At 37.6% G+C, this 26,668-nt stretch overlaps 1 protein-coding gene and 2 pseudogenes across 3 annotated transcripts; 2 read left to right on the forward strand and 1 right to left on the reverse strand.

The window, feature by feature from the left end:
* The window catches only part of LOC140507323 (uncharacterized), an 83,972-nt pseudogene that overhangs the window by 22,776 nt on the left and 34,528 nt on the right, over window positions 1–26,668 (forward strand).
* Window positions 885–24,783, reverse strand: LOC140503312 (sulfotransferase 2A1-like). 3 transcript variants are annotated; one of them, XM_072607192.1, is made up of 7 exons: window positions 24,682–24,783; window positions 22,228–22,502; window positions 17,565–17,779; window positions 12,400–12,526; window positions 10,422–10,516; window positions 4,594–4,774; window positions 885–2,716 (listed from the first exon to the last, which is right to left on the reverse strand). In XM_072607192.1, the coding sequence occupies exons 2-7, from the start codon at window positions 22,358–22,360 to the stop codon at window positions 2,598–2,600; spliced, it is 870 nt and encodes a 289-aa protein (XP_072463293.1). In that variant the 5' UTR covers window positions 22,361–22,502; window positions 24,682–24,783; the 3' UTR covers window positions 885–2,597. The 3 variants fall into 3 exon arrangements, with proteins under 3 accessions (XP_072463293.1, XP_072463292.1, XP_072463294.1); XM_072607191.1 differs by having other exon boundaries at window positions 24,640–24,765; XM_072607193.1 differs by having other exon boundaries at window positions 24,613–24,765.
* Window positions 4,771–10,063, forward strand: LOC140503313 (ubiquitin-ribosomal protein eS31 fusion protein-like; annotated as a pseudogene).

Below are 26,668 nucleotides of genomic sequence, written 5' to 3' on the forward strand. Positions count from 1 at the left end.
GCTGATTGAAAGGAGCAGAACCAGAAGAACTTTGTGAACAGCAAATACCATGGTGTGCAAGGAATTTTTCTGGTGGACTTAGTCTTTCATGGCAATGCAAGGACCTAAAAATTTCCCAATGAATTTTTGAGACACAGTGCCTTCAACTTCCAGAGAAAGAACTGTGGAATTGGATCACAAAATGAAGCAGACCATTTTCTGTTGTGTTATCTTTTGCTTTGTTTTGTTGTATGGTTTGTCCCATTCATTTTAATTCTTCTATTGAACATGATTATGTTGAAATTGTATTTAGTAGGAATATACGTGTAGAACCTATACAAGATTGCAAGCCGCTTCAGGGAGGGAGTGAGGAGGGAAAGGGGAAGGAGAGGGAGGGATGGGAAAAATCTAAGATATATGGATGTGAATATAGAACACTGGAAACAAATGGAATAATTATTTAATAAAAGAAAGTGATGGAGAAGATGTTAATGGTACAAATTAAAAAACAATGAGAATGGAGTAAATAGAAACTAATGACTATGAAAAATCAAGAAATTATAAAACAAAAACAAAAAACAAAAAAATAGAAGACAAGGAGCAATATGTCATTGGGCAAACCAGTGATCTGGAAAATGGATACAGGAGGAATAATTTAAAAATTATTGGACAACCTGAAATCCATGAGGAAAAAAGGAGCCTAGACATCATCTTTCAAAAAATTATCAAGAAAAACTGCCTTGATATTCTAGAACCAGAGGGGAAAATAGAAATGGAAAGAATCCAACAATCACCTCCTAAAAGGAGTCCCGAAAGGACAACTCCTAAGAATATTGGAGCTAAATTCCAGAGTTCCCAGGTCAAGGCAAAAATACTACAAGCAGTCAGAAAGAAACAATTCAATATGTGTGTAGATTCACGTTTTTATTGTTCTTAAGTTCAAAATCTAAAGAAAAATATTAGAGACTTAACTTCAATCTTGTTTAGTTTGGTATTTACAAAGAGTGTATGTAACATACCAATGACTAAACTGCCATGTTTGTTGTGGTCCTTTACTGAACTTCCTTCTTTCATTTTCAAATATCTGATTAATGCTCTTTTCTTTTCCTCTGTTTTCTGGACATCCTCTTCATCAATCACTGACGTCCTCATTCCAGTAGAATCCCCATCCTATTGGTAGAGTCAGCCCCAAAGAAATGAGTCAACAACATGTGAGCTGCCACTATCAATGTAAATCTCCTGCACCTCTAGCACATCTGCTCTCTGCCAAGAGGTGGGCAGCATTGCCCACACAACACTAGTCACTTTGTCAATGAGAGTTGTGAAGGGCTCTGAGAGTTTACTCCTCTACATAATTATTTTGATCATTATGTAAATTCTTCTGGTTTTGCTCATTTCACTCTTTTTCAATTCATAGATTTCTAATTGTCCCTTTTATTTACAACTGTTTTGAATTGAGAGAAAGCCTTCTTACATATAACAGGAGTATCCTTGACATGCTTTGCAGAAAAAACTATTAGATGGAATTGACTTGTTTCACCACGAATGTGGAAGTTTGACAGAATGTGGATTACTGAAGTCAATCAGACACCATATCACACACCTGCCACTTTCTATTTCCATGAAATGTTGTCCAGAGGTCTATCTTTCTACTTCATTTTATTTTGTTTTTTGGATATCATTCCATGGGAGCTACATCACATCTATGATTTTTTGGAATACACCTCTGATCATTTTTTTCCTGTAGAATAGATTCTTGGACCAAAGGATCGCTACCATTTCCTTCAAACTTCTAAAGGTCTGTTGCAGAGAAGAGGGATCAGCTGGGATGGCTTTGTTAAAAGAGTTTTCCTATTCCAATAGTATGTGATTTTCTAGATTTAACTCTTGGGGTGGGCATACAAGAGAATCTGAAATATAAAACTAAGCAAGAAGAAATTTGAAAAAAAGGCTCATTTTTTGAAGGGCACATGGGCCACTGAGCGGTGTAGTGGATAGACCACCTTGCTTGAATGCACAAATATCTGAATTGAAATCTGGTTGCCAGCAGTTACTAGATATGTTACCCAGGAAATTTGCTTAACATTGTTTGACTCACTTTTCTCACCTGTAAGATAAGCTAGAAAAAATGACAAATCATTCCACTACCATTACCAAAAAAATCACAAATGAGACCTAGAAAAGCTATCAAGGACCTAAATGACTGAACAACAACTACAGCAACATACATGTTTAGCATTTCTCAGGCAACCAGATCACAGACTAGGTAAAGAGGTATAAATAATCAAGACATGTAGTGTGCACCTCAGAGAAGTGACTCTAATTTAATCATAATCTTCACTTTCCTTGCCAGTTCTTCCTTTGATGCACAGTAGATTTGGGATAGGAAAGGGCCAGGGGGTGGAAAGAAAATCATTGTCTTTCCCTCAGGTATGAAAGTGGTTGTTATTCAAACTAAGGGAGAGCCTCAATTTTGGTCTCATGATTGAAACAACCAAATATCTCTTGGCCATGGCTACTTGGATCCAGTTAATCTAGTGTTTAGAAACAGGATTAAGTTAAGTTGCCCAGTCACATATCACATGTAGAATTAAAGGTAACATGAAGTTGTCATCTGCTCAACACTGATCCCAGAGGAAAAGGTTTGGATCCAGCTTTGACATCCTGTCCTGGAAAAGATGGTCAAAGGCTTCACTCTGAGCTACTGTGAAGTAGTTTTTCCAGTCTCCAGCGATTCCTGTCAGACATGGAGAGAAGGAGTTAGGTGGTGGTTAAATTCAGGCTCATTCTACTGCTAGAGGGGCCATTTTAGTTTTCCTGATCTATATCTACACAATGGACCCAGAGGATAAAGTGAGGTGGAGAATTTACACAATCCACCCCTACTTAAATGCAATTCACTTGTGAGTCATGGCAGCACCTTCCTGAAGTCATGGTCCCCTTGAAGAGCAAAAGAAGAAGCCACCACATCCACACCTAGGGAGTCTTCTCTCTTTCATCACTGAGGGAAAGAACCAATGGATGGGAACTTGGGGGATTGACCTTTATTCTGGAGGCCATATCTAAGTGACAAATCAGCTTTATCATTGGTCATTCCAAAAAATGGGGAAGCTCTAACTCTGGAGTAGCGGAGCCATTTCAAAATCTGGGTGAGAAATATTTTTCATTCCAAGATAACTTTGAAGGTGAGAAGGAAAAGTATGTTGAATTGGGGGTGGGGTGGTTGAAACTGGTTAAAAGTCAAGAAACAGATTGATGAAGATATATAAAAAATGAAAATAAAACCTAATCATTAAAGGTTACTATAGTGGCAGAGAAGATCAAGACAGGAATTCAGAAGATCTCAAAAAAGATTTGGAAAATCATATAAGAGATGTAGAAGAAAAAATTGGGAAAAGGAATGAGAGCGATAGAAACAAATTATGATAAATTCAACAGCTTGGTAAAAGAGGAAAAATACACTGAAGGGAACTTTTGAGAACGCAAACTTGGCAGGAGGCTGGCAGGGCAGTCATCAGAAATCAGAAAGACTTTTGACAGGAAACACCATAAGAAAAGAGAGACAGAGAGGGAGGGAGGGAGGGAGGGAGGAGAGAGAGAGAGAGAGAGAGAGAGAGAGAGAGAGAGAGAGAGAGAGAGAGAGAGAGAGAGAGAGAGAGACAGAGACAGAGACAGAGACAGAGACAGAGAGAGATCATTTGTAGGTACAATAATAAGGTCTTGTATGTAAACTGATAAAATGCCAGTTAACACTGAGAAATCTATAGAAAGGGAGTGCTACAAAGAGTTCTCTTCTCCATTCTGCAAAGGAGGAATGCTTTGACTCTTGGTTGGGATATGCAACAGAAGTAATAGAGGAGTAGAGGGAACAAAGGGACAGGATCAGAAGTTTCCTGGAAAATCTCCATGATATTGAGTTTGACTTTAACAACTTGCAGAAAATTAAACGTTCTGACATCCATGTTGGACAGCTTGCATAGGAAAGATATGCAATTCTCAGGAAAACGTTCAAATGAGCAGGAATATTTTGCTCAATTATTCAAAACTCGCCTAAATAATAAAGTCATAGAATACTTGGAACATCTTCCATGAAATAGAATGCTAATCAAAGGAATAGTGACTGATTGACTCAAGTAGCCACTTGGTTGGAGAATGATAGCAATTGATTTGGGCATTTGTGCATGATTAGTAAAAGGAACAGTCTATTAATTACCTCAGTTGATGACAATGAGGAAGCTCAAGATAAGAATTACGGATATACAAAGAGTTCAGCTATGGATGTAACAAATTTTGACTCCAGATACTTCCACAGGAATGCATTAGCAAAGCCAATTCACAGACTTTCCTAGATTCTTTAGATTTCATGTCAGCAGTTCAGAGTGAGCCTTAAAAGAGTAAGTACATGAGAGGTTCCTGGATTACCCTTGTTCCCCATCCATGGATGGATTACTGTGCTCTCTAATATGCAGAGTAGGTATAATAAAGATGTTGATTACTTTTTCTTTTATCCTGTAGTGTTGGATTCAGACCCTCCTGTCTGATTTGCTGTGTTCAACAAAAGTGTGGAAAGACACTCACTCTCTTTGCTCCTTTCTCTCTAGGGCTCCTACTCACCCTTTCTCATTATGTTTCCTTGGCTGTGATCCATCCAATAATCAGGTATGATTGAATGGTTGGACATTTTGTTGTCTTTCATGACAGAAAAGGAAGCATTCTTTATCACTAAGTTTATTTCTTCTTCCTTCAACTTTGTTCCCAGGAAATGACAAATCTTATCCACATTTCTCCGCATATCCTGTGGAAAGACCCCACAACATGAGAAAGCAGTGATAGAAGAAAACAACAATTAGCAGGGAAGAATCAAAATGAGAAGAAATCAGGGAATAAGATTGTGATAGGAGTAAGAACAGGAAAAGAGGGAGAGGAGGATGAACACAGGAAATGGAAATAAATAGGAAAGGAAAGAGGATTAGATTTAGAATTCGAAGGAAAGGGGAAAAGGAAGAAGAGTAAAAGGGGCAATTAGAAAGGAAGGAAGAGAGGAAGAAGAGAAAGAGGAAGAGCAGCTGAAGTGGAAGGAGAAGTAAATAGTTAAGAAGAGCTGGATGGAAGAAACAAAAGGAGGTAAGGCATCATCACATATTGATTAAGCACCCATTGTGTTCAACACTGAGAATACAATAAAAAACGAAATGGTCTTTAATATGATGGAACTTAAATTCTGCAGGAAATCAGTATAACATTTTGTATACATTTTAGTAATCAAATTACAATACAAATAAGAATAATTTTGAAGAGGACTCATTATGAGCTGGGGAGATCAGGAAGTGTCTCCTGTATGAGGGAGAATTGTGCATGATGGTAGAGGAAATGGAAGAAACAAGATTATCAACTTTTTGTAGGAGCCTGACTGTGAGACAGAGAATTATAGGCAGACATTTGAGGGTGTTAAAAGAAAATCTGAGTTCAGAACTTTCCCTCAGTAATGAAGAGTTTCTTAAGTACATAAAGGTAAGAACTTTGAGTGCTTGTGGGCACAGAAATTCAAAACCACCAACTACCCCTTCCTGCTATGCTAGGCCAATTTCAAAATAAGGGAAAGACAATCCTTATAGAAGCACTTTTCTTTAAAAAGGGTGGTCTAGGGGAAGAGCCAAGATGGTGGAGCAGAAGGACAGACCTGCTACAGCTCTTCACCCAAACCCCTCAAAAAAAATTGTCATAAATTACTCTAAAGATATTTTAGAGCATCAGAAGCCACAAAGTGACAGACTGAACCAAATTTCCAACCCAAGAAAATCTTGAAAGTGGACAGAAAGGATCTATCATACCTGACTAAGAGTGGAGCACAGTTTGGTATGAAACTAGAACCAGCCTTAGGGACTGAATGACTGCCAGCAGCTTCAGTTTCCAGAATTCAAATCCCACAAATACCAGACAGTTTCTATGGTCAGTGGGAAGGGTCTCTCACATGGTTGAAAGGGGAATTTGATCCAGCCCTAGCCCCCCTTCCAGTCCCAGCAACTGCTATGGACTAAGCCATAGCTACAGCAGGCAATGTATAATAGGAGGTTGCTTCCAGAGGCCCTCACTTAACACAAAGCACAAAAGTCAAGTAATTGGATGGGAAAATGGGCAAAAGCAAGATAAAGAAACACACTTGATGAAGAATTTTCTTACATCATTGGTGACAAGGAAGATGAAAACATACAACGAGAAAAAAAGAAGCCAAAGTTCCTGCATCCAAAACCTGCAAGAAAAATGTGAATTTGTCTCAGACCATGGAAGAGTTCAAAAAAGATTTTGAAAATCAAGTAAGAGAAGTAGAGGAAAAACTGGGAAGAGAAATGAGAGTGATGCAAGAAAATCATGAAAACTGAGTCAACAGGTTGCTAAAAGAAACCTACAAAATGCTGAAGAAAATAACACCTTTAAAATTAGATTAACCCAAATGTCAAAAAGAGATCCAAAAAGCCAATGAGGAGAAAAATACCTTAAAAAGTGTAATGGCACAAATTCAAACAGAAGTTCAAAAGCTCACTGAGGAAAATAATTCATTAAAAATTTGAATGGACCAATGGGAAGCTAATGACTTCAGGAGAAGTCAAGAAATTATAAAACAAAATGAAAAGAATGTAAAAATAGAAGACAATGTGAAATATTTCATTGGATAAACAACTAACCTGGAAAATGGATCCAGGAGAAAGTCATGATTTACAAATAAAAAAAGAGCCTAACTGTCTTCTTTCAAGAAATTATCAAGGAAAACTGCACTGATACTCTAGAACAAAAGGGTGAAATAGAAATGGAAAGATTCCAACAAACCCGTGCTAAAAGAGATCCCAAAAGGAAAAAACCCTAGGAATATTATAGCCAATTTCCAGGGTTCCCAGGTCAAGGAGAAACTAATACAACCATTTAAAAAGAAACACTTCAAGTGTTGTGGGAACATAATCAGCGTAACACAGAATGTAACAGCTTCTGCATCAAGGGATGAGAGGTATTGGAATGTGATATTCCAAAGGTCCAAGGAGGTACTGTTAAAAGCAAGAAGCAGTACCCAGTAAAACTGACTATAATACTTCAGGGGAAAATGGAATTTCAATAATATAGAGGACTTCCTAGTATTCTTGTTGAAATGACAAGAGTTGAATACACAATCTGACTTTCAAATACATGAATCAAGAGACGCATGAGGAAGTGTGCACACATTGCACTTCATGGCAGAGCTTCTTTGCATCCTACTTGTTGCCTTTGACCATCCCATTTACTTTTCCTCTGTCCTCAGGTGGACCTAGTGCCACGATACAGATTTTTGTGAAGACTTTGATGGGGAAGACTATCATCCTGAAGGTCGAAACATCAGATACTATTGAAAATGTCAAAGCCAAGATACAAGATAGGGTAGATATTTCCCCTGATCAACAAAGATTGATTTTTTGCTGGCATGCAACTGGAAGATGGATATACTTTGTCTGACTGCAACATTCAGAAGGAATCTACCCTTCATCTTGTTCTGAGGCTTTGTGGTGGTGCCAAGAAATGGAAGAAGTCTTACATCACTCACAAAAAGAACAAGCAGAAAAGAAAGAAGGTTAAGCTTGCTGTTCTGAAGTACCATAAGGTTGATGAGAATGACAAGATTAGCCTCCTTCGACGAGAGTGCCCTTCTGCTGAATGTGGTGCTGGAATCTTTATAGCTAGGCATTTTGACAGACATTATTGTGGCAAGTGTTTTCTCATCTACTGCTTCAGCAAGCCAGAAGACAAGTAAATGTACATGTGTTAATAAAAACAATAAACTATTAAAAAAAGACAGAGAAGCTTGGAAAGATAAGCAAGAAAGAGAAAACATAAGGGACTTATTCATCCGGAACTCTTTACATTCCTCCATGGAAAAGTGATATTTATAACTCATGAGACCTTTTTCTGTATTAGGAGAGTTTGAGGGAATGTTTGTGTGTGTGTATATATATATATAGACAGAAACAGAGAGGTACACAAAAACTGACAGAGACATATGACATAGGGTGTGCTGAATATGAAGGGATGATATCTAAAAAAGAAAATTAAGTGTTGAGAGCAATGCACTAGGAGAAAGAGAAAGTGAAAGGTAAAATGTAGTACATCATTTCACATACAAGAGACAAAAAAGAGCTTTTATAAAGGGGGGAAGGAGGGAAAGGTGAGAGAAAATAAGTGAACCTTCCTTTCAACAGATTTAGTTTCAGGAGAGAATAACAAGAACAATCAATTGGGTATGGAAGTTGATCTTACCATATAGAAAAGCAAAGGGGAATGTAAAAGGAAAGGGGGATAATAGAAGGGATGGCATGGTAGCGGAAGTGATATATATATGAGGAATTGGATGCTGACAACTGAATATAAACACTTTTTTTAAAAAACAAGAAAGTATATATTTATCAAAAAATAAATGGAATGGGCTAGCTTAGCCACAGTTTACCCCTTATTGCCACATTATAGAAAAATGAGATTACAGATAAAGCAACAAAATTAAAGGCTGTCCTTTCGGAAGTTCTGGCTGACATATAGTTCTGAAGGCAAGTAAGATTGCTAACCATAGGTTTACTCAATCACACATAACAAAATTTCAACAGTGGCGTGGTAGGATCTATTAATATTTTTGCTAGTGGAGAATCCCTAGAGTGCTTGTAGGAAGCATTATTGATGGTTAAGTTGGTCCAGGATATCTGACTCTCGATGACCCCATTTGGAGTTTTCTTAACAAAACTACTAAAGTGGCTTGCTATTTCCTTCTCCCTATTATATTACAGATCAGAAAACTGCAGGTAGCAGGGTTAAATGACTGGTTAAGTGTAGGAAGCAAAGAATGAATCAGTAGGTAAGGAGAGTTAAGATGAGAAAGGCTATCTTTTGAGGAAGATGATACTAAGAGCATAAGTGAGGAAGTACATGGCAAGAAGAAACACCGATTCTTCATTTGAGATTAAAAGAAAGCAGGGAGGTGGGGGGAGGGGGCAGCAAATGATACTGAGGGATTTTTGAGATGCAGAGGAGGGAAAAAAGGAAAGCTTATGGCAAATGGCTTGCATTTTGCAGTAAAGTACGAAGCTAAGTCTCTTGCTTGACAGTAAGGGATTAGGGAAGGGGAAAGCTTAAGGAGAAAAGTCTCTGGGAAGAGTGTTCTAAAGAGTCAGTTATGAAAGAATAAAAGAATTCTGATGATGTAATGAGAGATGAGTTGGAATTACATACCATGAATGTCTAGGAGGCAAAAGAAGAAAATGAAACCTGGCTCGTGTCTGACAATCCGTAAGTGACAAGAGGACAAGGGTTCATGGGATTTGAGAGTAGAGGACAGTGTAATGTTGACTGGTAAATGATAAGTTCAGGATAGGGAAGAGTAGAAATACGAACTGGAGCAAGACTCATGACCTTATAGAGTTCATGTAGGTGGAAAGATTTAATCCCCAGCTAAGGGGGAAGACAGATTTAGAAGGAATGAAGCATAGTGAATGAAGCATATATCATGATAAGATGTTTTGGGTGAATTAAGTAACTTGAGAGGAGAAGGAAGAAGGGAGAAAGGAAGAAAGGGAAAATATATAATTGCCAAAGAAAGAGAAGAAAAGGAAGTGGAAAAAAGAAAGAAAATACAAAAGACGAGTACTCCTAGAAAGAAACGAAAGTAAGAGACCAAAGTCATCCTGGAGAGGCAGAAAGGGGCTTTTACTGACTAGAAATGGTGGGAAGACTGAGTAAAATTACTTGCAACCATGATTAAAAATTTAGGCAGAAGGAATTGGCAATTTATATAGATACACACACAAGGTCATATGTGTGTATGTATGTATATATGTGTGCATATACATATACATATTTGCATATATGTGTGTACATATATATATATATATTTTGTGCATATTGGTCAACCTCAGAAGGGTCTATCTTCAAGAGAAGAGCTTAATCATTGAATTTGTCTTCTCTTTGATTGACAAAAGTTGATTATGAGTGAGAAAGCTATCAAATGTTACCTATGTGATTGTATTTATTTAATGCTTACTCTGAAGTGAAATTGATTAAATTAACTTTATTCTGCTTCTGATTAGCCTCTGTGTTTTTTATGTTTCCTTCTAAAGTATTTTGTACTTATGGAATTATAGTCAAAAGTTAAAACATTCTACCTCCTTTCTTCCCATTCATTGGAACTGTGAGAAATAGAAGGAGTACTTTACCAACTTCTCTAGTCTTTTGTTTTACAAGTCAAAGGTCCATAAAAGCAGTGAGATGGAAACAGAAAGTAGGATAGATATGAAAAGGAAAGGGCAGAATCTAAGGAGAATGAATCAACCAATTGAAGGGAAAGGAGAAGACAAAAGCTGACAAGGGTAAAGGAAGATGAAGATGAGGGGAAGAAAAGATGAAGATGAGGTGAATGAAAGGGAAGATTGAGCACTTACATGCAGAAGTTCCTCATAAGTCAAGATTAGGAAGTTGTCATTCTCTCTCAAGGACAGCCAGCCACAGACGTGGTCAAACCAAGATCCATATGGGACTGCAGAGGCAGAAGGAAAGAGAGGTCCGTTGAACATGCATTCCTTCATTTACCCATTCAATAATACTTCATTCATTGACTAAATATTGACTCAGGGACTACTCAGACACAAAGTTTTGCTTGAGGCTGACACTGATCAGGTTTTTTGTGACAAAATATAAAGATGAGAACATATCTCTAGAGCTGAAAAGGATTTCTAAAGTCATACAATCTGACCATATTTTATAGATTAGGAAACTGAGGGACAGATAGGTAAAATTATTTGTCCAAGTTTTCAGTCAATAATAGGCATACAGATGACCAGAGTGACATTTTGATGTGTCATGTTAAATCTGGGAAATGGAAAGAAACATAAGAGACAACCCTACCCTCATGGATCTGGTTTGCAGCTGGGGGCAGGACTGTATGATGAGATATGTAACAAAAACAAATTGAGGATTTCCACAAGTGAGGCATAGAATTAGTAATGTGGGAGATCACATTAATTATGTGATAAGTTCCACTTAAGGGAAGGAACCTCATTGAAAGTTTCCAGGACAAAGTCACTTTTGAGGTCTAGAGAAAGGGTTAGAATTTGAAGTTTGCCATGTTTTAGGAGAAAGAGCCTTGGATTTAAGAGTCATGAGGCATGGACGTGATTCTGCAGGTCTGCCATAATACAATATTTTTGGACAGCAATACATATTGAAAATATCTATGAAATGGCTCTTTTTAAAGCAGAAGCCTGATCAGGTCTAGTTTTCAACAATCTATCATCCTACCTAACACTGCGTCATTCAATATGTATCTGGCCCATGATTTCCCCTATGATCAAATATAAAACATTCTGTTTGCCATCATAACCTATGCCCTTCTGAACTTCCAAGGTTATTTATGACTTCCTTCTCCTCACATATTCTGTGATGCAATGATACTGGCTTCCTTGCAGTTCACAGGCAAGACCTTTCATCTCCCTATTCCATGGTATTTTAGACTCTGTACCCAAGGCTCCCCCTTCTCATCCCTGTCCCCTGGATTTGCTGGCTTCCATCAGGTCCCAGCTGAAATACCATCTTGTAAAAGAAAGCTTTCCAGATCCTCTTTAAGGGGACAGTGCCTTCTGGATGTTGGTTGCCCATTCATCTTGTCTATATTTCACTTGTACATAGGTGTTTTCATTTGATCTCTCTCATTTGATTGTAACGCTCTTGAAAACAAGGATTATCATTTTTTTTGCTTTTTTCAGTATTTCCAGTGGTAAGTACAGTGCCTGCCACATAGTAAGCATTTAATAAATACTTTTCCAGTTTGAAAGATCTCTTCCTATTGGTAGACCATGGTCTATCCACATGAAAAATGAGTGACTTGGACTTGAAGGTCCCCCCTCAACATTGAGGTTCTGTGGTTCTAAGTCCCTCCCCTTTTCTGGACCATACTTTTCTTTTAGATAAAGTTAAGTGAATTAATTATTCCAACTCCAGGAAATCTTTCAGCTTTGAGGGCTGTTGTCTATGATCTTTCAGCCAGAGATGTGTCCTATGTATGTTGTAGACAAGCCATTCCTGATTTAAGGATTCCATGTACCTAGGAGTCCATGGCTTATAAATCCCAAGGGAGAAACAAAGGGAACATATGCTAGACTACCTGTGACTGGAGGGATTACCTCAGGGGCATACATAGAAGCATATAACCTGACATAGAGTGTGTTGGGGAGAAAAGGCAAATCCATACAAAGGAGCCTCTAACAAGATGGAGAAGAAAACCTCTGGGTCTGCTTACCTATCAATAAAATGGGGCTAGTCTTATAGTTGCCTCCCTCATGAGTTGTCTTGAAAAAAACTCATTAGAAACAAAAATGACTCCTATTCCAAAGATGAAGAGCTTCTAGCTCTTGATGTGCTCACCATTTCCTTGAGAGAACATCTCCAACATCTCGGAAAAATTGTCTATACGCTCCAGTAATTTGAACACTTTTGTGAAATGATAGAGAGAAACAACCACATCTCTAGGATTCCGCATGACATAAATTATCTGAAATAGAAATCAGGATTATTATAGGCAGCCAAAGAAACTGCACCTTCTCTTATCACCCAATTTTTTAAAAAACCAGATTGGTTCCTTTAAACTGCTTACTTAACACCTTTCTGGTTACTACTAGTCCTTTCCAATAGGAACTCTACCATCACCATCTCCACTTCTCATGCATACATTCCTACCCTATGTCCTGCTACAGTGTATTATATTTAGTTATTTTTCTGGTTCAGAATTGTCCTTCTCCTAATGGGGTGGTGAATGACCTCATCTTGCCCATCCACTTGTCTTTTCTTCTTATCCAGTTAATTTTCACCCTGACCCCACCTACAGCACCTCCTCTCTTGCTGGCTAACTGATTCTACCAATCTTTTTCTTATTTCCCCTAGTTTCTTTCATCTCTGAAGGAATTGGTGACTTTTCTTACAATCCCCTAGGCATATACATTGGTGTCAGATTTGACATTATTATCCCATTACATTGTATCTTTCAGTATTCACTTGGCCTTGAACTTATCTTTTTTCATTTTATACTTAAAATTTCCTTTCTATTATTATGAATTTGGAAAACAGCAATAAACATGAACTCTTCCTTGCTGAAATATAAGGCTGGGAGTAGCCTCACCCCAATTCATTGAATCACTAATGGATTAGAAATCTCAATTAAATCAGTGGAAAGTGTATAAATAAAGATGTAAAGAAAATAATTTATTCCCTTATATCACTTTATGAGGTTTGAAACTCTGATTAGATTAAGAAAAATATTGATATGAATGTCTAAGTCATTTCATTCCTTCAATTCCTAACTAGGCATAAGAGACAAAAAGATATAGGCAGGCAATAAATGAAATCAAAGAAAGGTAGAACCAATACTCTAAGTCAAATGTTAGAAGCTCAAGAGTTGGGAACAAACTCTTTCAACCTGAAAAAAAAACCCTCTCTTTTCTTTTTTAGCTTTTTCTCTAATTACCTGTAAAAAACAATTATGATGTTTCTTTTTCCATACTGTTTACATTCCTCATTTCCCTCCCTACTCCTTCAGAATGCAAGCAGTTTGATACAGGTTTTATAAGTGCAGACTTGACAAACATATTTCCATACTAGGCATATTATGAAAGAAAACAAGAGATCAAAGAAAATGAAAGAAAAACAAAGGAAAGGTAGAAAGGTATGCTTTCCATCGCCATTCAGACCCCATCAGTTCTTTCCATGGAGATGGATAGTATTTTTCATTGGAAAGTCCTTAGGAATTGCCTTGTTTCATTGTATTCCTGAGAAGAGCTATGTCATTTACAGTTGATCATCATACAATATGTTTATTGCTGTGTAAAATATTTTGCAGGTTCTGTGCATTTCAGTTTGTAAAAGTTCATGTAAGTCTTTCATTTTTTTGTCAAGAGCACCCTGTTCATTATATCTTATAACACAAAAGTATTCCATCACACTCCCATTCCACAGCTGATACAACTATTCCCCAATTAATGGGCATTCCCTTATTTTCCAATTTTTTGCCACCACACACACAAAAACAGCTCCAATGAATCTTTTTGTATTTATAGATTTTTTTCCCATTTCTTTGTTTTTTAATCTCTTTGGGACATTGTGGGGGTATTTCTTGGTCAAATGGCACACACAGTGTTATTGCCATTTGGGCATAGTTGCAAATCACTCTCCACTATCTTTGAATCAGTCCACGAATCTATTCATGTTGCTAACCCATTAGTATCTCCATTTTCCATACCCCTCCAACATTTATTCTATAATATCCTTATTTTCCATGACTTTAGCCAATCTGACAGGTATGGGGAGGTGCCTGAAAGTTGTTTTAATTTCCATTTCTCTTTTGAATACTGATTTAAGGCATTTTTATGATTATACCTAGCTTTGAGTACTTCATTTGTCATTTGGAGAACGACTTGTATTTTTATCAATTTAACTTAGTTTTATATCTGAAAAATGAGGACTTTGTCAGAAGAAATTGTCATAAATTTTTTCATATTATTGTATATTTCCCCTTGATCCCATTTTCCTATTTGTTTAACTTTCTGTCTTTTCACCCTGTTCATCCTCAAAAGTATTGTGCTTCAGTGTATCAATTTCCTCAATCCACCACCTCTCTATCAGCACCCTTCTTAAATAATTTCCTTCATTTCAAACTTTCCAATAAGGCAGTTAGATATCCATACCCAGCTGAATGTGTTATTCCCTCTTTGAGCCAATTCGGATGAGAGTATGGTTCAAGCACTAGCTCCCACCCCTCATCTTAGAGCATAATTTCTTCCACTAAAGAAGATATTTTGTATCAATGTTAGCCCAATATTTACATGAGATAATTAATGCAATTTTTATCTCAGCCTTCACCCTTCTCCCAGGGAATTTCTATTTCTCAAAGGTTAATTTTATTTTTTAGAGATATTCCATTATAGTCAATTCACACTTATGGCATCAGTTCATCTGTACTCCATGTAACTGTCATAAAATGATAAAATTCTTAGGAGTTGTGATATCATCTTCTCAAATAGGAAGGTATGTATTTTCACCTGCAACCTCAGAAAACACTGAGACCACATACAAGCAAGGCCCAGTGTCATCAAGGGGAATCTTAGAGTTTCCTTTTAATGAGCTAGCCAACACTTGTAATATCTGTAGGCGAAGAACTCTGGAGGCCACTCTTGTTGATTCAGTTTCCCCAAAAACCTGCTGTTGGCTTACTTAGGATGAGCCTGCTGCTCTCTTCCTGGGGTGTTACCTAATCTGGACTCTGCTTCACTCTCATATTTATTAGATAGTCTGCTCCTGCTGACCTTTTAAGTTTTCTTGGCCAGGAAAGTTGTTTCACTCTCTCATTTTCTTGGTTTGTTTTTAAGGGTTATTTTAACATTTTTTTTGGAGAGAAATCTGGGAAAGCTCAGGTCACTGCCTGTCTTTGCTCCATGACCTTAACTCTGTCACTAAAAGAAATTATTCTTAAGAGGATTATGCTGCACTATAATTTCTATCTCATTCTTTGTCCTCCCACCCACTTCTACTGACCATTTCATTCAAGACGTTACACTGGTAGGAAATAACTTACTCCAGTAGCATCTGATAGCATGCATCAGTAGAAAACAATGGATCTAGCTTGGAGTGATGATCATCCTAGGAAAGGCAGCTTCAGGGTCTTTGCCCTCTACCTCACAACAGAGTAGTAGTAATTCAGGACTCTCTAAAGGTACTGATCTTTGGAGCCAAGCAGAGAACTACCTCTGAGGGGAACTATAGAAGGTGTTTAGAAAAGATCATACAGACTTCCAGTATCAAATCTGAGAGTTACACTATTCGACAAAATCTGCTGAGAGAACTGGAAAATACTATGCAAGAAACTAAGTATAGACCAACATCTCACATTCTACAGAAATGTAAGGTTAAATTGGGTACATGATTTAGACATAAAAGATGATGTCATAATCAAATCACACTGTATACCAAGATAAGATCACAATGGGCATGAAATTTAGACATATGCTAATTAGATAAGGATGGAAAATTTTTCTTCCTAGGGGAATGAATAAGTGAAGAATTTATAATCGAAGAAGGGATAATGATCAATACAGGCTGTAAAATAAATAATTCTGATTTTATTAAATTTAGAAGGGTTTTACACATACCAAACAATGCAGTCAATATTAAAAGACAGAAAAGTGGAGGAAAAAGAAATTACCTTATTTCTCCAAATAGAGCCTCAATTCTTGAATACAGGAACTAACTGAGTCAAATTTTTAAGCATTCAACTCATTCTCCAGGTGACAAATGTTTACAGGATAGAAACAAGCAGTTGTCATAAGAAGACATCAAACTTATAAATAATCAAAGAAAAGACTGCAAATCACTATTGATTGGGAAAATCCAAATTAAAACAACTCTTTCATGCCAATTGATACATATCAGGCTAGGAAATATAACAGAAAAAAAGAACATATTACAAGACATGTGGAAAAACTGAGCTGCTGTTGGAGGAGTTGTGAGCTGATTCTACTACTCTGGAAAGCAAATTGAAACAATGGCCAAAGGACAATAAAATTGTCTATATACCTTGACACAGCGTATAATAAGGAAAAGAACTTTTATGTACAAAATTTATAGCAGCTCTTTTTTTGTAGTCTCAGAGATTAGGAAATTTGAGAGGATGTCTATCAATTTTGGAATGGCTAAACCAGACATGGTAGATGAGTGAAATGGAATGTTATTAAGCTATAGAAAATGATAAGCAGAATAGTTTCAGAAATAAACCTTTAGAGACTTATATGAATTGATTCAAAGTGAAGTGAGCTGAACCAGGAGAACATTTTGTACACCAACAGGAACTTTATACAATGATCAACTCTGAGTGACTTAGCTGTTCCAAACAACACATTGATTCCAGACAATTTCCATGCACTATGGATGAAAATTTTTATCTATGGAAAGAATAGATGTAATCTCAATGTAGATTGAAACACTTTTTTCATGCTCTTTTTTCAACATGGCAATTATGCAAATAAAAAACAGCTGTGAACATACAAGATACTTAAGGATACATTGGAAATGGTTTAATTTTCGTAGAAGATGAAAAATGTCAGAGGGGTCTAGGAAACCAGGTACCTTAAATGCATTGTAGATGTCACTATGAATTGCGCAAGTCATTGTGCAAAGCTATTTAGAATGATGTCTCGAAGGTTGAATTAATGAATGATAATGAGTGGAGAGAGTTAATGTGGCATTCACAAGCCTACAAGTAGATTGTGCATAAGTTTGCAGGCAACAATATGTTCCTGTTTTTAAGACATCAGCAGTGAGGAGTTACAGAGAGGAGTTAAACAGAAGGCCAACAGAATTAAAGGGCTATGTTGACATATGATGGACAAGAAGGTGGGGGAAGAAAATGCATTTGATTTCTCAAGTGCTGTGGTCCCCACTCACTCTCAGTCCTTGAAAGAGACAGATCAGGCTTGTACCTTCTAACCATCTGGATGTTATCATACCAGTATCCAGCTCTGTGAGTAGAATTCTAATTTGCTCACCTTGGCCTTGCTGTGGAAATAGGATTTAGGGAACAACTGGATGGGCAGGTGGCTGGTGTAAAATCGGGTTTGATTTTCTTCTTTTGTGCAAATCAAATGCTGGAAAGCTTCTATTTCTATCCATGGTAACCGTTCCCAGATAGGGGTAGATTGAACCCAGGTGCTGTCCCCTTTACACTGAATCAGGCTGAGGGTCTCAATGACCCAATGGGTTCCTAATGGAGAGAGGAGAAAAGAGAAAGTGTGTTAATAGGGGCTCTTTTGCATATGATATCTAAGTCCAGAGGCTGTTTTCCATGGGAGATGGAGAAGAGTAGGAAGGAGTGAAGAGAGAGAAAAAATGACTTTGAGTCTTGTGAAATAAATGCTCCATGGGAGAAGAAGGTTGTTGTCTTCCCAATATTGTCATCAGAAAGCCACAGGACATATCAAGTAATATGCAAAGGGGGAGAGAAAAAAGAGAAGATTAGTAAAAGTTCTGGCTTCTCCACTCAGATATGTTGATACACCTGATTGGAAAACTGAAAGCAAAAACAAAGAGTACCAGCCTGGGTCACATATTCAGAACCATGAGAGAGGACATCCTAAAATTTATGCAATCAGTGATAGCTACTCAGTGAAGGCAGTGGAATTGGTCAACTCTGCCACAAGGAACCTAAACAAGATGTCCAACTGTTAGGAAATCTTAAGCAAGAATATAAAGATGAGAGGAGCACCGGCTGTCCTTCATTTGTGATTGAATATTTCAGTTAAGAGGTCTGAAAGAGAAAAAGTAATGTGCAAAATGAATACCTGGCTAAGAAGAATAAAATTTAGTGCTCTGGATCACAGCATTTAACATATGGTTAACAGACTACTGTCCAGAGATGGAGCGTACCTAAACACAGGGAATAAGACTGTATTTGCCATGAGTCTCATGAATCTAATTAAAAAGACTTTCTAATAAAGAGGATGGGCAAAAAAGACTTAGTCTATATACCCTTAAGGTAAATGCCATAGTAGTAGCATTAGAGAAGCACAGTAGATGAAACAGCCATAAATGAGCAGGATAAACAACCCAAGATAGGAACTAACAGTAAAATACATGGCCTTATGAGTTCATATAAAAATTCTCAAAATTGAGGGAAGGAGCAGGAAGGACAATGATAGGAGAGGTAAAATGGAACACGTGGATGACTTTGACACTTTTTTGGAGGAAACTCAAGATCATACCATGGCTCTATATGAATATAGGTTAGTTAAGGGAAATAGTGTGTGTAAAATCTGAGCATGAAGTAGTAAGATATACTGAGAATATTTACACATATGAGTTGATGCAGCATCCAAATGTCAAACAGGGGGGAAGCATCATCAGGGGCATTTGGTAAAATGCCACAAAAGAATGAAAAAAAGAAAATGTTTGTAATTAGACTCTACATTCTACAGACCAACTGCAAAGAGAAAGAAAATAGATAAGACTATTGAGAAATAGATCCTAAGACTGGCAGAAAGGTAAGATATATTAGTAATGGGAGATGTGAGATAATAAGACAACTTTTGGTCTCTTTCCAAGAAAAACACAGAAGGGAATAACTTACTAAGTTGCTTTTTTGACAATTTCATCCTTCTAAAGATAGAAGAAACAATGGGGAGAAACTCTATCTTGGACCCAGTTCTCACTGACTGGGAAAAAGTAGTTGTTTTGGTAGACATTATGAGAAACTTTGGAGGAAAAAAGTCACTATTTTAACCAAGAGGCTTTTTTTACTTCTATAGGAAAGAGAAAACAAGGCACAGTTGGAGAAATCTCCTAGATTTTGGCATAGCATACTTCAAAGTCTTCTAAGGGAAGAAACATAAGATTAATCCCATTTAGTAAAATTCTTCAAAGGAAAGACAAGAAATGAAGAAGATGTCCATGAATTTGATTCTGAACAAAAGAGGGGGAACAATTGTAATGAAGAGGAAAAATGGGATTTTTCTGAAGAGATGGAAGTTTTTTTTCAAATGGAACTCACCAATTAATTGAGATATGATTTTTGAAGTTCATGAGCATTTTTTTCCTTCCTCAAAACTTCTCTAACCCACACTTAAAGAAAGGAAAACAAACCCTTTACAGGATGAATACATAATCACATTAAACAAATTCCAACACAGTTCTGGCCCCCAAATGGATATCTCCTTCTTCTTCCTGAGTCCATGACCCCTGGACAGAGGTTGCTAGCCAAGTCTGTAATTGATTCCCTTGGATCATGGTGGTCACTGCATTCAACATTTTTCTGAAGTCTCTCAGTGCTGTACAATGTTACCATGCTTTAATATTGCATAAATTATTCTCCTGCTCCTGCTCATTCCACTCTGTGTCTGGCCACACAACTTTTCCCAGGTTTCACCAAAACTGTCCTCCCCACCAGGGTACCAGGAAGATGGCCACACTGAACGCATGTTTGCTAAATTGAATGTCTTTCTGCTTTTTGTAAATTTATTTACATCTGCCTTAAAACTTATCATTTCAGGAAAAAACTGACCACTGAAGACAAACAGTGTATGCCTGTGAAAGCTGGACAGTATGCTAGTGCTATGTCAGGAAACTGAATTGCTTCCCTTTGATTGATTTTGGGAAGATTCTGAAGATCACATGAGAGGAGAAGCTGCTAGACACTGAGATCTGTTCTGGAACTCCACTCCCAAGCATTCAAACTCTGCTGGCCATGTTGTTTGAATGTAAAATGTACAGTTGCCAAAAAGAATATTTTATAGAGAATTTACACAGGTCAAGTGTTCACATGGTGGTCAGAAGAAGTGATACAAGGACACTGTCAAGGTCTCTCTTAAGAACTTTGGAATTTGTGACATGGGGGACACTGGTACAGGATTGCTTAGCATGGCATACCCACATCTGAGAAAGTGCTGTCCTCTATGACCCAACCAGAATTAAAAGAGATCAAAAGGCAGGGAGGATGCATAAATTTACAGTATGCACCCCACATGTTCACATGGTCTATTGGTTCTTGACCTGTGGTAGAGTATACTGAGCTTGTATTAGTCTATTCAGTCACAGTCAGAAACACTGAAAATTGACTCCAACATGGTGGTGGGACTTTGGTCTTCTATGAGAACAAAGTGCATCATTCAACCCTTGTAAAGATATGGGGATATAAAGGGAGAAGATATAAGGAGAAGAAAGAAGTATCTCTCTAGACTTTTAAACTGTCAAAGGGTATTGACATTTAAAACAAACATGGGTAGCTAAGTGGTGCAGTGGGTAAAGGACTGCGCCTGGAGTCAGGAACAGTACTGTTCCTGACTTCAATTCTGGTCACAGACACTTCATAGCAGTGTTACACTGGGAAATTCACCTAACCCTGTTTGTCTCACTTTCTTCCTCTCTAAAATGAGATGGAAAAGGAAATGACAAACTTCTCTAGTATCTCTGGGGTCATAAAAAGTTGGACACAACTAAATATTGAACAGATAACTACAACAAAAACAAATGTAAAGAAAGGAATTTTGGAGGAGATAGTTGATGGTCTCCACATCTAAATAAGGTTCTGAAAGTGGATGAGAAGTGGAGCAAAATAATGTAGGAAAGACAAAGACATGGGTAGAACTTTCAGTTTCCCATAATTATAGTGGGTCAAAAGAGTAGATAAACTTGTAAGACAGAATTAGTTCAGTGAAGGTCCTTATTCATACATACATACATATGTGTATGTGTAGACATATGTGTTTACATGTTATATCCCCATAAATTTATACATATGTACATACATGTGTAGACAGAGGGCACGGGGTGACTTGAATATGAAGGGTGATGTATAAAATATAAAATTAAACGGTGAGAGAGAGGAATGTAATGGAAGAAGGAAAAAGAGAGAGGTTCACTAGGGTAAATTGCCTCACATAAAAGAGGCAAGAAAAAGTTTTAGCAGTGGGGGTGTAGAGGGATTAGGTAACAGGGAATGAGTGAACCTTGTTCTCATAAGATTTGGCTTAAGGAGGTAACAGCATACACACACAATTGGGTATGAAAATCTTTCTTACTGTATAGGAAAATAGGACAGAGGGGGATTAGAAAGGGAGGAAAATAGAATGGAGGGCAAATGGGAAGAGGAAGTCATCAGAAGAATGCACTTATCAGGAGGAGCAGGGTCAAAAGAGAGAACAGAACAAATGGGGGGCAGGATAACATGAAGGGAAATACAGTGAGTCTTTCACACCGTGACTGTTCTGTAAATGTTTTGCATGACTTAATATGTATAACCTATATCAAGTTTCCTGCCTTCTCAATGAAGGTGGATGAAAAGGGAGAAAGGGAGAGGATGTGTAACCCAAGGTTTGAAAAATGAATGTTAAAAATTGTTTTTACATGCAAATTGGCAAAAAAGATATGTAGGCAACTGGGTATGGAACTGTGCCTTACCCTACAGGAAAAGAGAAGGGAGGGGTGATAGAAGAGAGGGAAGATTGGGGAAAAGGAAAGAAATAAACAGAATGCACATCATCTTGGGGAGGAGAGGTGAAAGATGGGGAGAAAAAATTGGAACTCAAAATTTTGTGTAAGTGAATGCTAAAAACTAAAAATATATTCATTAATAAAAATAAAAAAGCAAAACAGTGCAGGACAAGCATTATGGGATTTTCTCCCCAAACACCTCCTCTTGGACCCATCCTTGTTTCTTACCTGATTTGGGGTAGGTCACTACAATGACATCATCATTCTTCACCACAAACTCATCCCGACAAAATTTGAGGGACTTTGTGCTGCAAGTTGAGGGGAATTTGATTCCCTCAAAATGTGTATACTTTGATGACATGTCCTTGTAGTATATAGTTTGAAGTTCCTGTACTTTCTTCTTTGTAGTCTCACCTGAATCCAACCCACTGGGACTTTTGTCCTCAACTCCTTGTCAATGGTGGTCCAGTCTCTCACAAGCTTTGGAAACGCTCTGTCTTCACCTAACCAGTACGAGATACACAAAACAGAAAGTGTGGTGTGTAATTCTATTGGGCCTTGCTGACCCCAAACTGAGATTTTAAAAGCAATAAAATGACCATGAACTGAGTGACTGCAAATTTTCTAAGATAAGGAGAGACAAGATTAGGTAAATAGATTGGATAAACAGACATTCCAAGTTGCAAAACTTCCTTCAGTTTCTACAGAGATGACTTCATCTTTGAAAATGTAGAGGAATAAATAGGGTGGCCCACTCTTTTGCATTTAATTTGCACTAAAAGGAAAAGTTTGCTGTGGAGGAAATAATGAAAACAAAGGGGATAAGTGACCACTCCTGTTTAAAGTTTGTGAGTAAGGAGAGGGATCTTGAGCTTAGTCCAATATCTAATGCCAAAGTTGGGATCAGGAGGTTTTAAGGAGTTCAGAAGAAAGATGGATGGCAGCTGGTAGGGAAAATCACACAGAGAGAGATAAGAGATGATTAGAAATGGGAAGCTCTTCAATGAGAGAGGACACAACAAGGGGCTTTGCTGCCCAGCTGCCCCTGATGAATTTGAAGTGGGCGCTGGAACATTGGTAAGAATGGGACTTGGCTCATTAGAGCCTACACCTGAGAGTGCCTTGAAGGGCAGCATGGGAAGGACACACCCCAAAGTGGGCTCTATTTGGGTGTTTTGTTTTGAATTAAGGAAGGAGAAGCTGGTTGCGTACTCCTCAAAATTCACCCCCAAAGAATGATGTTGCTATGTGTTCTGGAAATGTAATTATTTTGTAGGAACTATGCTGTATTTACTAAAGAAATGTTAATGCCTATTCAGATACAACTTGCCTATGTGACCTGTTGAATCACCTGGCTTTGGGTTCTCAGTGTATAAAGCCTCTATTTGTTTTGAGGAGTTTTATTTTCTTGTAATTCCAGTAGCTGTCAGCATTGTTTCTGGGGCTTTTTTTGGATGAGAAGTTTGGTTGAGTTTCTTCTAATTTCAGTAGGTGTCAGCAAAAACCAAAGAAATTAAACATAAACTTTACAACAGAACAAAATGCCCTTAGCAAAGTAAAAGTGAAAAACCTAACTGATCACGTAGTAACAGTTCACACAGTGGTATTCTGATTTTCTAGCTTGTTAAATTTATATGCAAAACCTTGAAAATTTAGACAAAGGCAAAATGTCATGCTATGGCCAAAATTAAGCTGGAACATTGCTACTTTATAGAAAGGAAAAACATTTGCAAAACAGCTACAAAGGTACAAAGGCCCAGTGCTGGGCCCAAGAAACTGTTTTATATATCTAAAAGCAGTGGTGACTAAGTAAATACACTGCTACCATGATATCTCTTTCTTCCTTTTGTGGTAATGGTATACAGCTTAGAAACTATGTGGAAGATACAACCAAAAAGTGCACAAGAGAGCATGAGTAGAATCCATACACGTGTGGAGTACACACATGGATGAGATAATGAACACAATTAGATACCAAAGTTTAAGACAATTTTGAATTAGACCTTCCTAGACCACAAGTTTAACCTCCAAAACAACTCCCTTCTCTGTCAATTGCCATAGCTCTCATCACTTTGTCTGCACAATGAAGTGACAAGTCTTCTGAAGCTTTCAACTAGGGAGAACTCAACACCTCCCTCCTGATGAATGTAGTACATAGCATGAAGGTATTATAATATTTAATGTTTATTCCATTAATTTAAATTAAATAAATAAATAAATTTAATACCAATATTGGATAATGAAAAGGTATAATAGCTGTTTGAATAATATCAAAATTATATAAACACAAGGCTCAATAGAATAATAAAGAAGCAATGACTTGTAAACACAATTGCTAAAAAGGATTTTTCCAACGAAATTGAACATGCTCAGAATCAACAGAGCAAAATTAATATGGACTGTGGGTCCCTAATATGCAAAGTCTCATCAAGGCCTTGGAGATTACAACTAGATTCTCTAATACTAGATTCTACCCATGCCATATTCATTGCAAACACAGCTATTAATTAACAAGTGCTAGATCTGTAGAAAGTCAAAGAAAACTACAAAAGAAAATACAACTTAATCAATTACACAAAAGTACAATCAAACAAGCCACATAAAAAGACGTACCCGAAAACACAAAATCTGGATACTTACTTTCCTAATTTCAATTTAACTTTTTAGCATGTTAACACTGACCTCTTTATCACAATCCATACAGAATGGAAATTAGCATTTGAACAGTTTTAGCCTTTGCTTTTCTTCATAGTCAGTCATAGTGCAAAGTCCAACAGTTACATAAGAAGGACCTGAAGGTTCCACGACACTCTCACTTCAAGGAAAGGACAGGAAGTGGACTTGTGGATTGTTTAAAAATCTACCAAACCTCAAGAGCCTTGCAAATTACCATTCCGGGAACTAGCAGAATCTACAATTCTTATTGAACACTAAGTTGAGAATCCTTTGGATGGCAAAGTCTTCAAAGCTAAATCTGCAAGCAGGGATACTGAGGTTTCCTTAGGTCATTTCCCAAATAAATGTGATAAAAGACTTTCTGCCACCATTTACAATTTGTTCTTTTCTGAAATATATCTCCGTTTTTCCTTGTACAGTCAAGCACAGTTTCCAACTGCTTATTTATCCACAGTGTACTTAAGTTTTAAAGTCCATCTAAAATCTACACAATGAATTCTAAAACACCTAGTACACAACATTCACATATAATAACATTTTTTCAAATCTTTTCTCACCTGTTTATCATGCTTGAATTCTGAGTATACAGTAGAATTTCAGAGCTACAAGGAAATAGAGCAGCTCATTCAAATGCTTCAGATTACCCAGCATGCTTATTATGAATAATCTCCCCTCCTTATATTTCAATCTGCTCATAAAGCCATTTTCTGTCACAGCAGCATTCAGCTCCACATTTGTTAGAAGTACAATTGGGATATGTGTAGAAGCACCCCAGGCCATCTTCATCAAGGGAGTCACAGAGAACCATTCCACTGAGTATCAGGTGGCCCTGGCTATCAAAGACTTTGGTCTTTGGTGGTATAACTTGCCTGTCTGAATTGGTTGCCTTAGTCTGCCTTCTTATTTCTCCCTTAAGAGTTTCTGTAGTAAATTCAGTTTGCTTTCCTGGATTTCCAAACTGCAAGGACTGCATTGCTTTGGCAGTCCTTCCCTTGCCCAGCACCCATCCCAGCTCCTGCTGTGCCATTCCCTGCAGTCCCAGGCCCTTCTCAGTCATGAAATAATGGCTCTTGCTCCCTGTGTATCAACCACCAACACAACTACCTCCCACCATCTACCACTACCTAGAGGTAACGTCTCTATTTGATCCTGGAACCATGGCCATTTAGACTGTAAGGCCAAGGTTCTGGAACGGTGGATTGTAATGGCAAGGAAAGTAAGATATTTTGCTCTTTCTGATTTAGTGCAATCAAGTGCCTCAGAATGAATCTTGCCTTTATCAACCAAGTATCATTGCTAGGAGTAATGTATAGAAAGAAGAGTTTCTGTAACTAGAAACAGTATGTATATTTGCATTTTTATCATTTTAATGTGATGAAAAATGATCTTCCCCATGCATTAGTGGGCCTGGGAAGATATGTAGGAGGGCCCACATCTTTTGTTAAGTTTCTTATGGGGCACTGGTTATCAAGGGCTTTTTTGATGCCCTCTAACTCTAAAAATATATATAAATAATCTGAGAGTGAGGTTTTACTTTGGGGCTTTGTTTTGGAAGAACATTGATGTGCCAGAGGAGACTCTGGGAAGCAGCTAAGCAGCCCCCAGCTTTGAAAACCCAGATGTTGGTGCTTCTATCTCTGTTAGCTATGTAGGTATCTAATGGTCAGTTGGATCTGTCTGTTGATGTATGATGTAGGTATAGCTTCTGTTCTCCACAGTAATATTGTAGAAGGAACGAGAATAAGTTCTCTTTGGGATACCTTTTAAAAGATGTCTACTGCATTTCTTGTTTAAGATATCTGACAGAGAATTGGAGACGCAAAATGGGAGAGCTTGGTCAGGCTAGGTAAATTTGAGAATCATCAGCATAATTGTTGGTGAAGTCCTGAATGAGCCCTCCACTCTGGAGAGAAATGAGGAACTATGCACAAGGGGCTATAAAACTTTGCATACCTTTTGATCCAGCAATATCACTTCTGTGTCTATGTGCCAA

This window comes from Notamacropus eugenii, chromosome 5 (genome assembly GCF_028372415.1).
Source record: "Notamacropus eugenii isolate mMacEug1 chromosome 5, mMacEug1.pri_v2, whole genome shotgun sequence".
NCBI classification, from domain to species: domain Eukaryota; kingdom Metazoa; phylum Chordata; class Mammalia; order Diprotodontia; family Macropodidae; genus Notamacropus; species Notamacropus eugenii.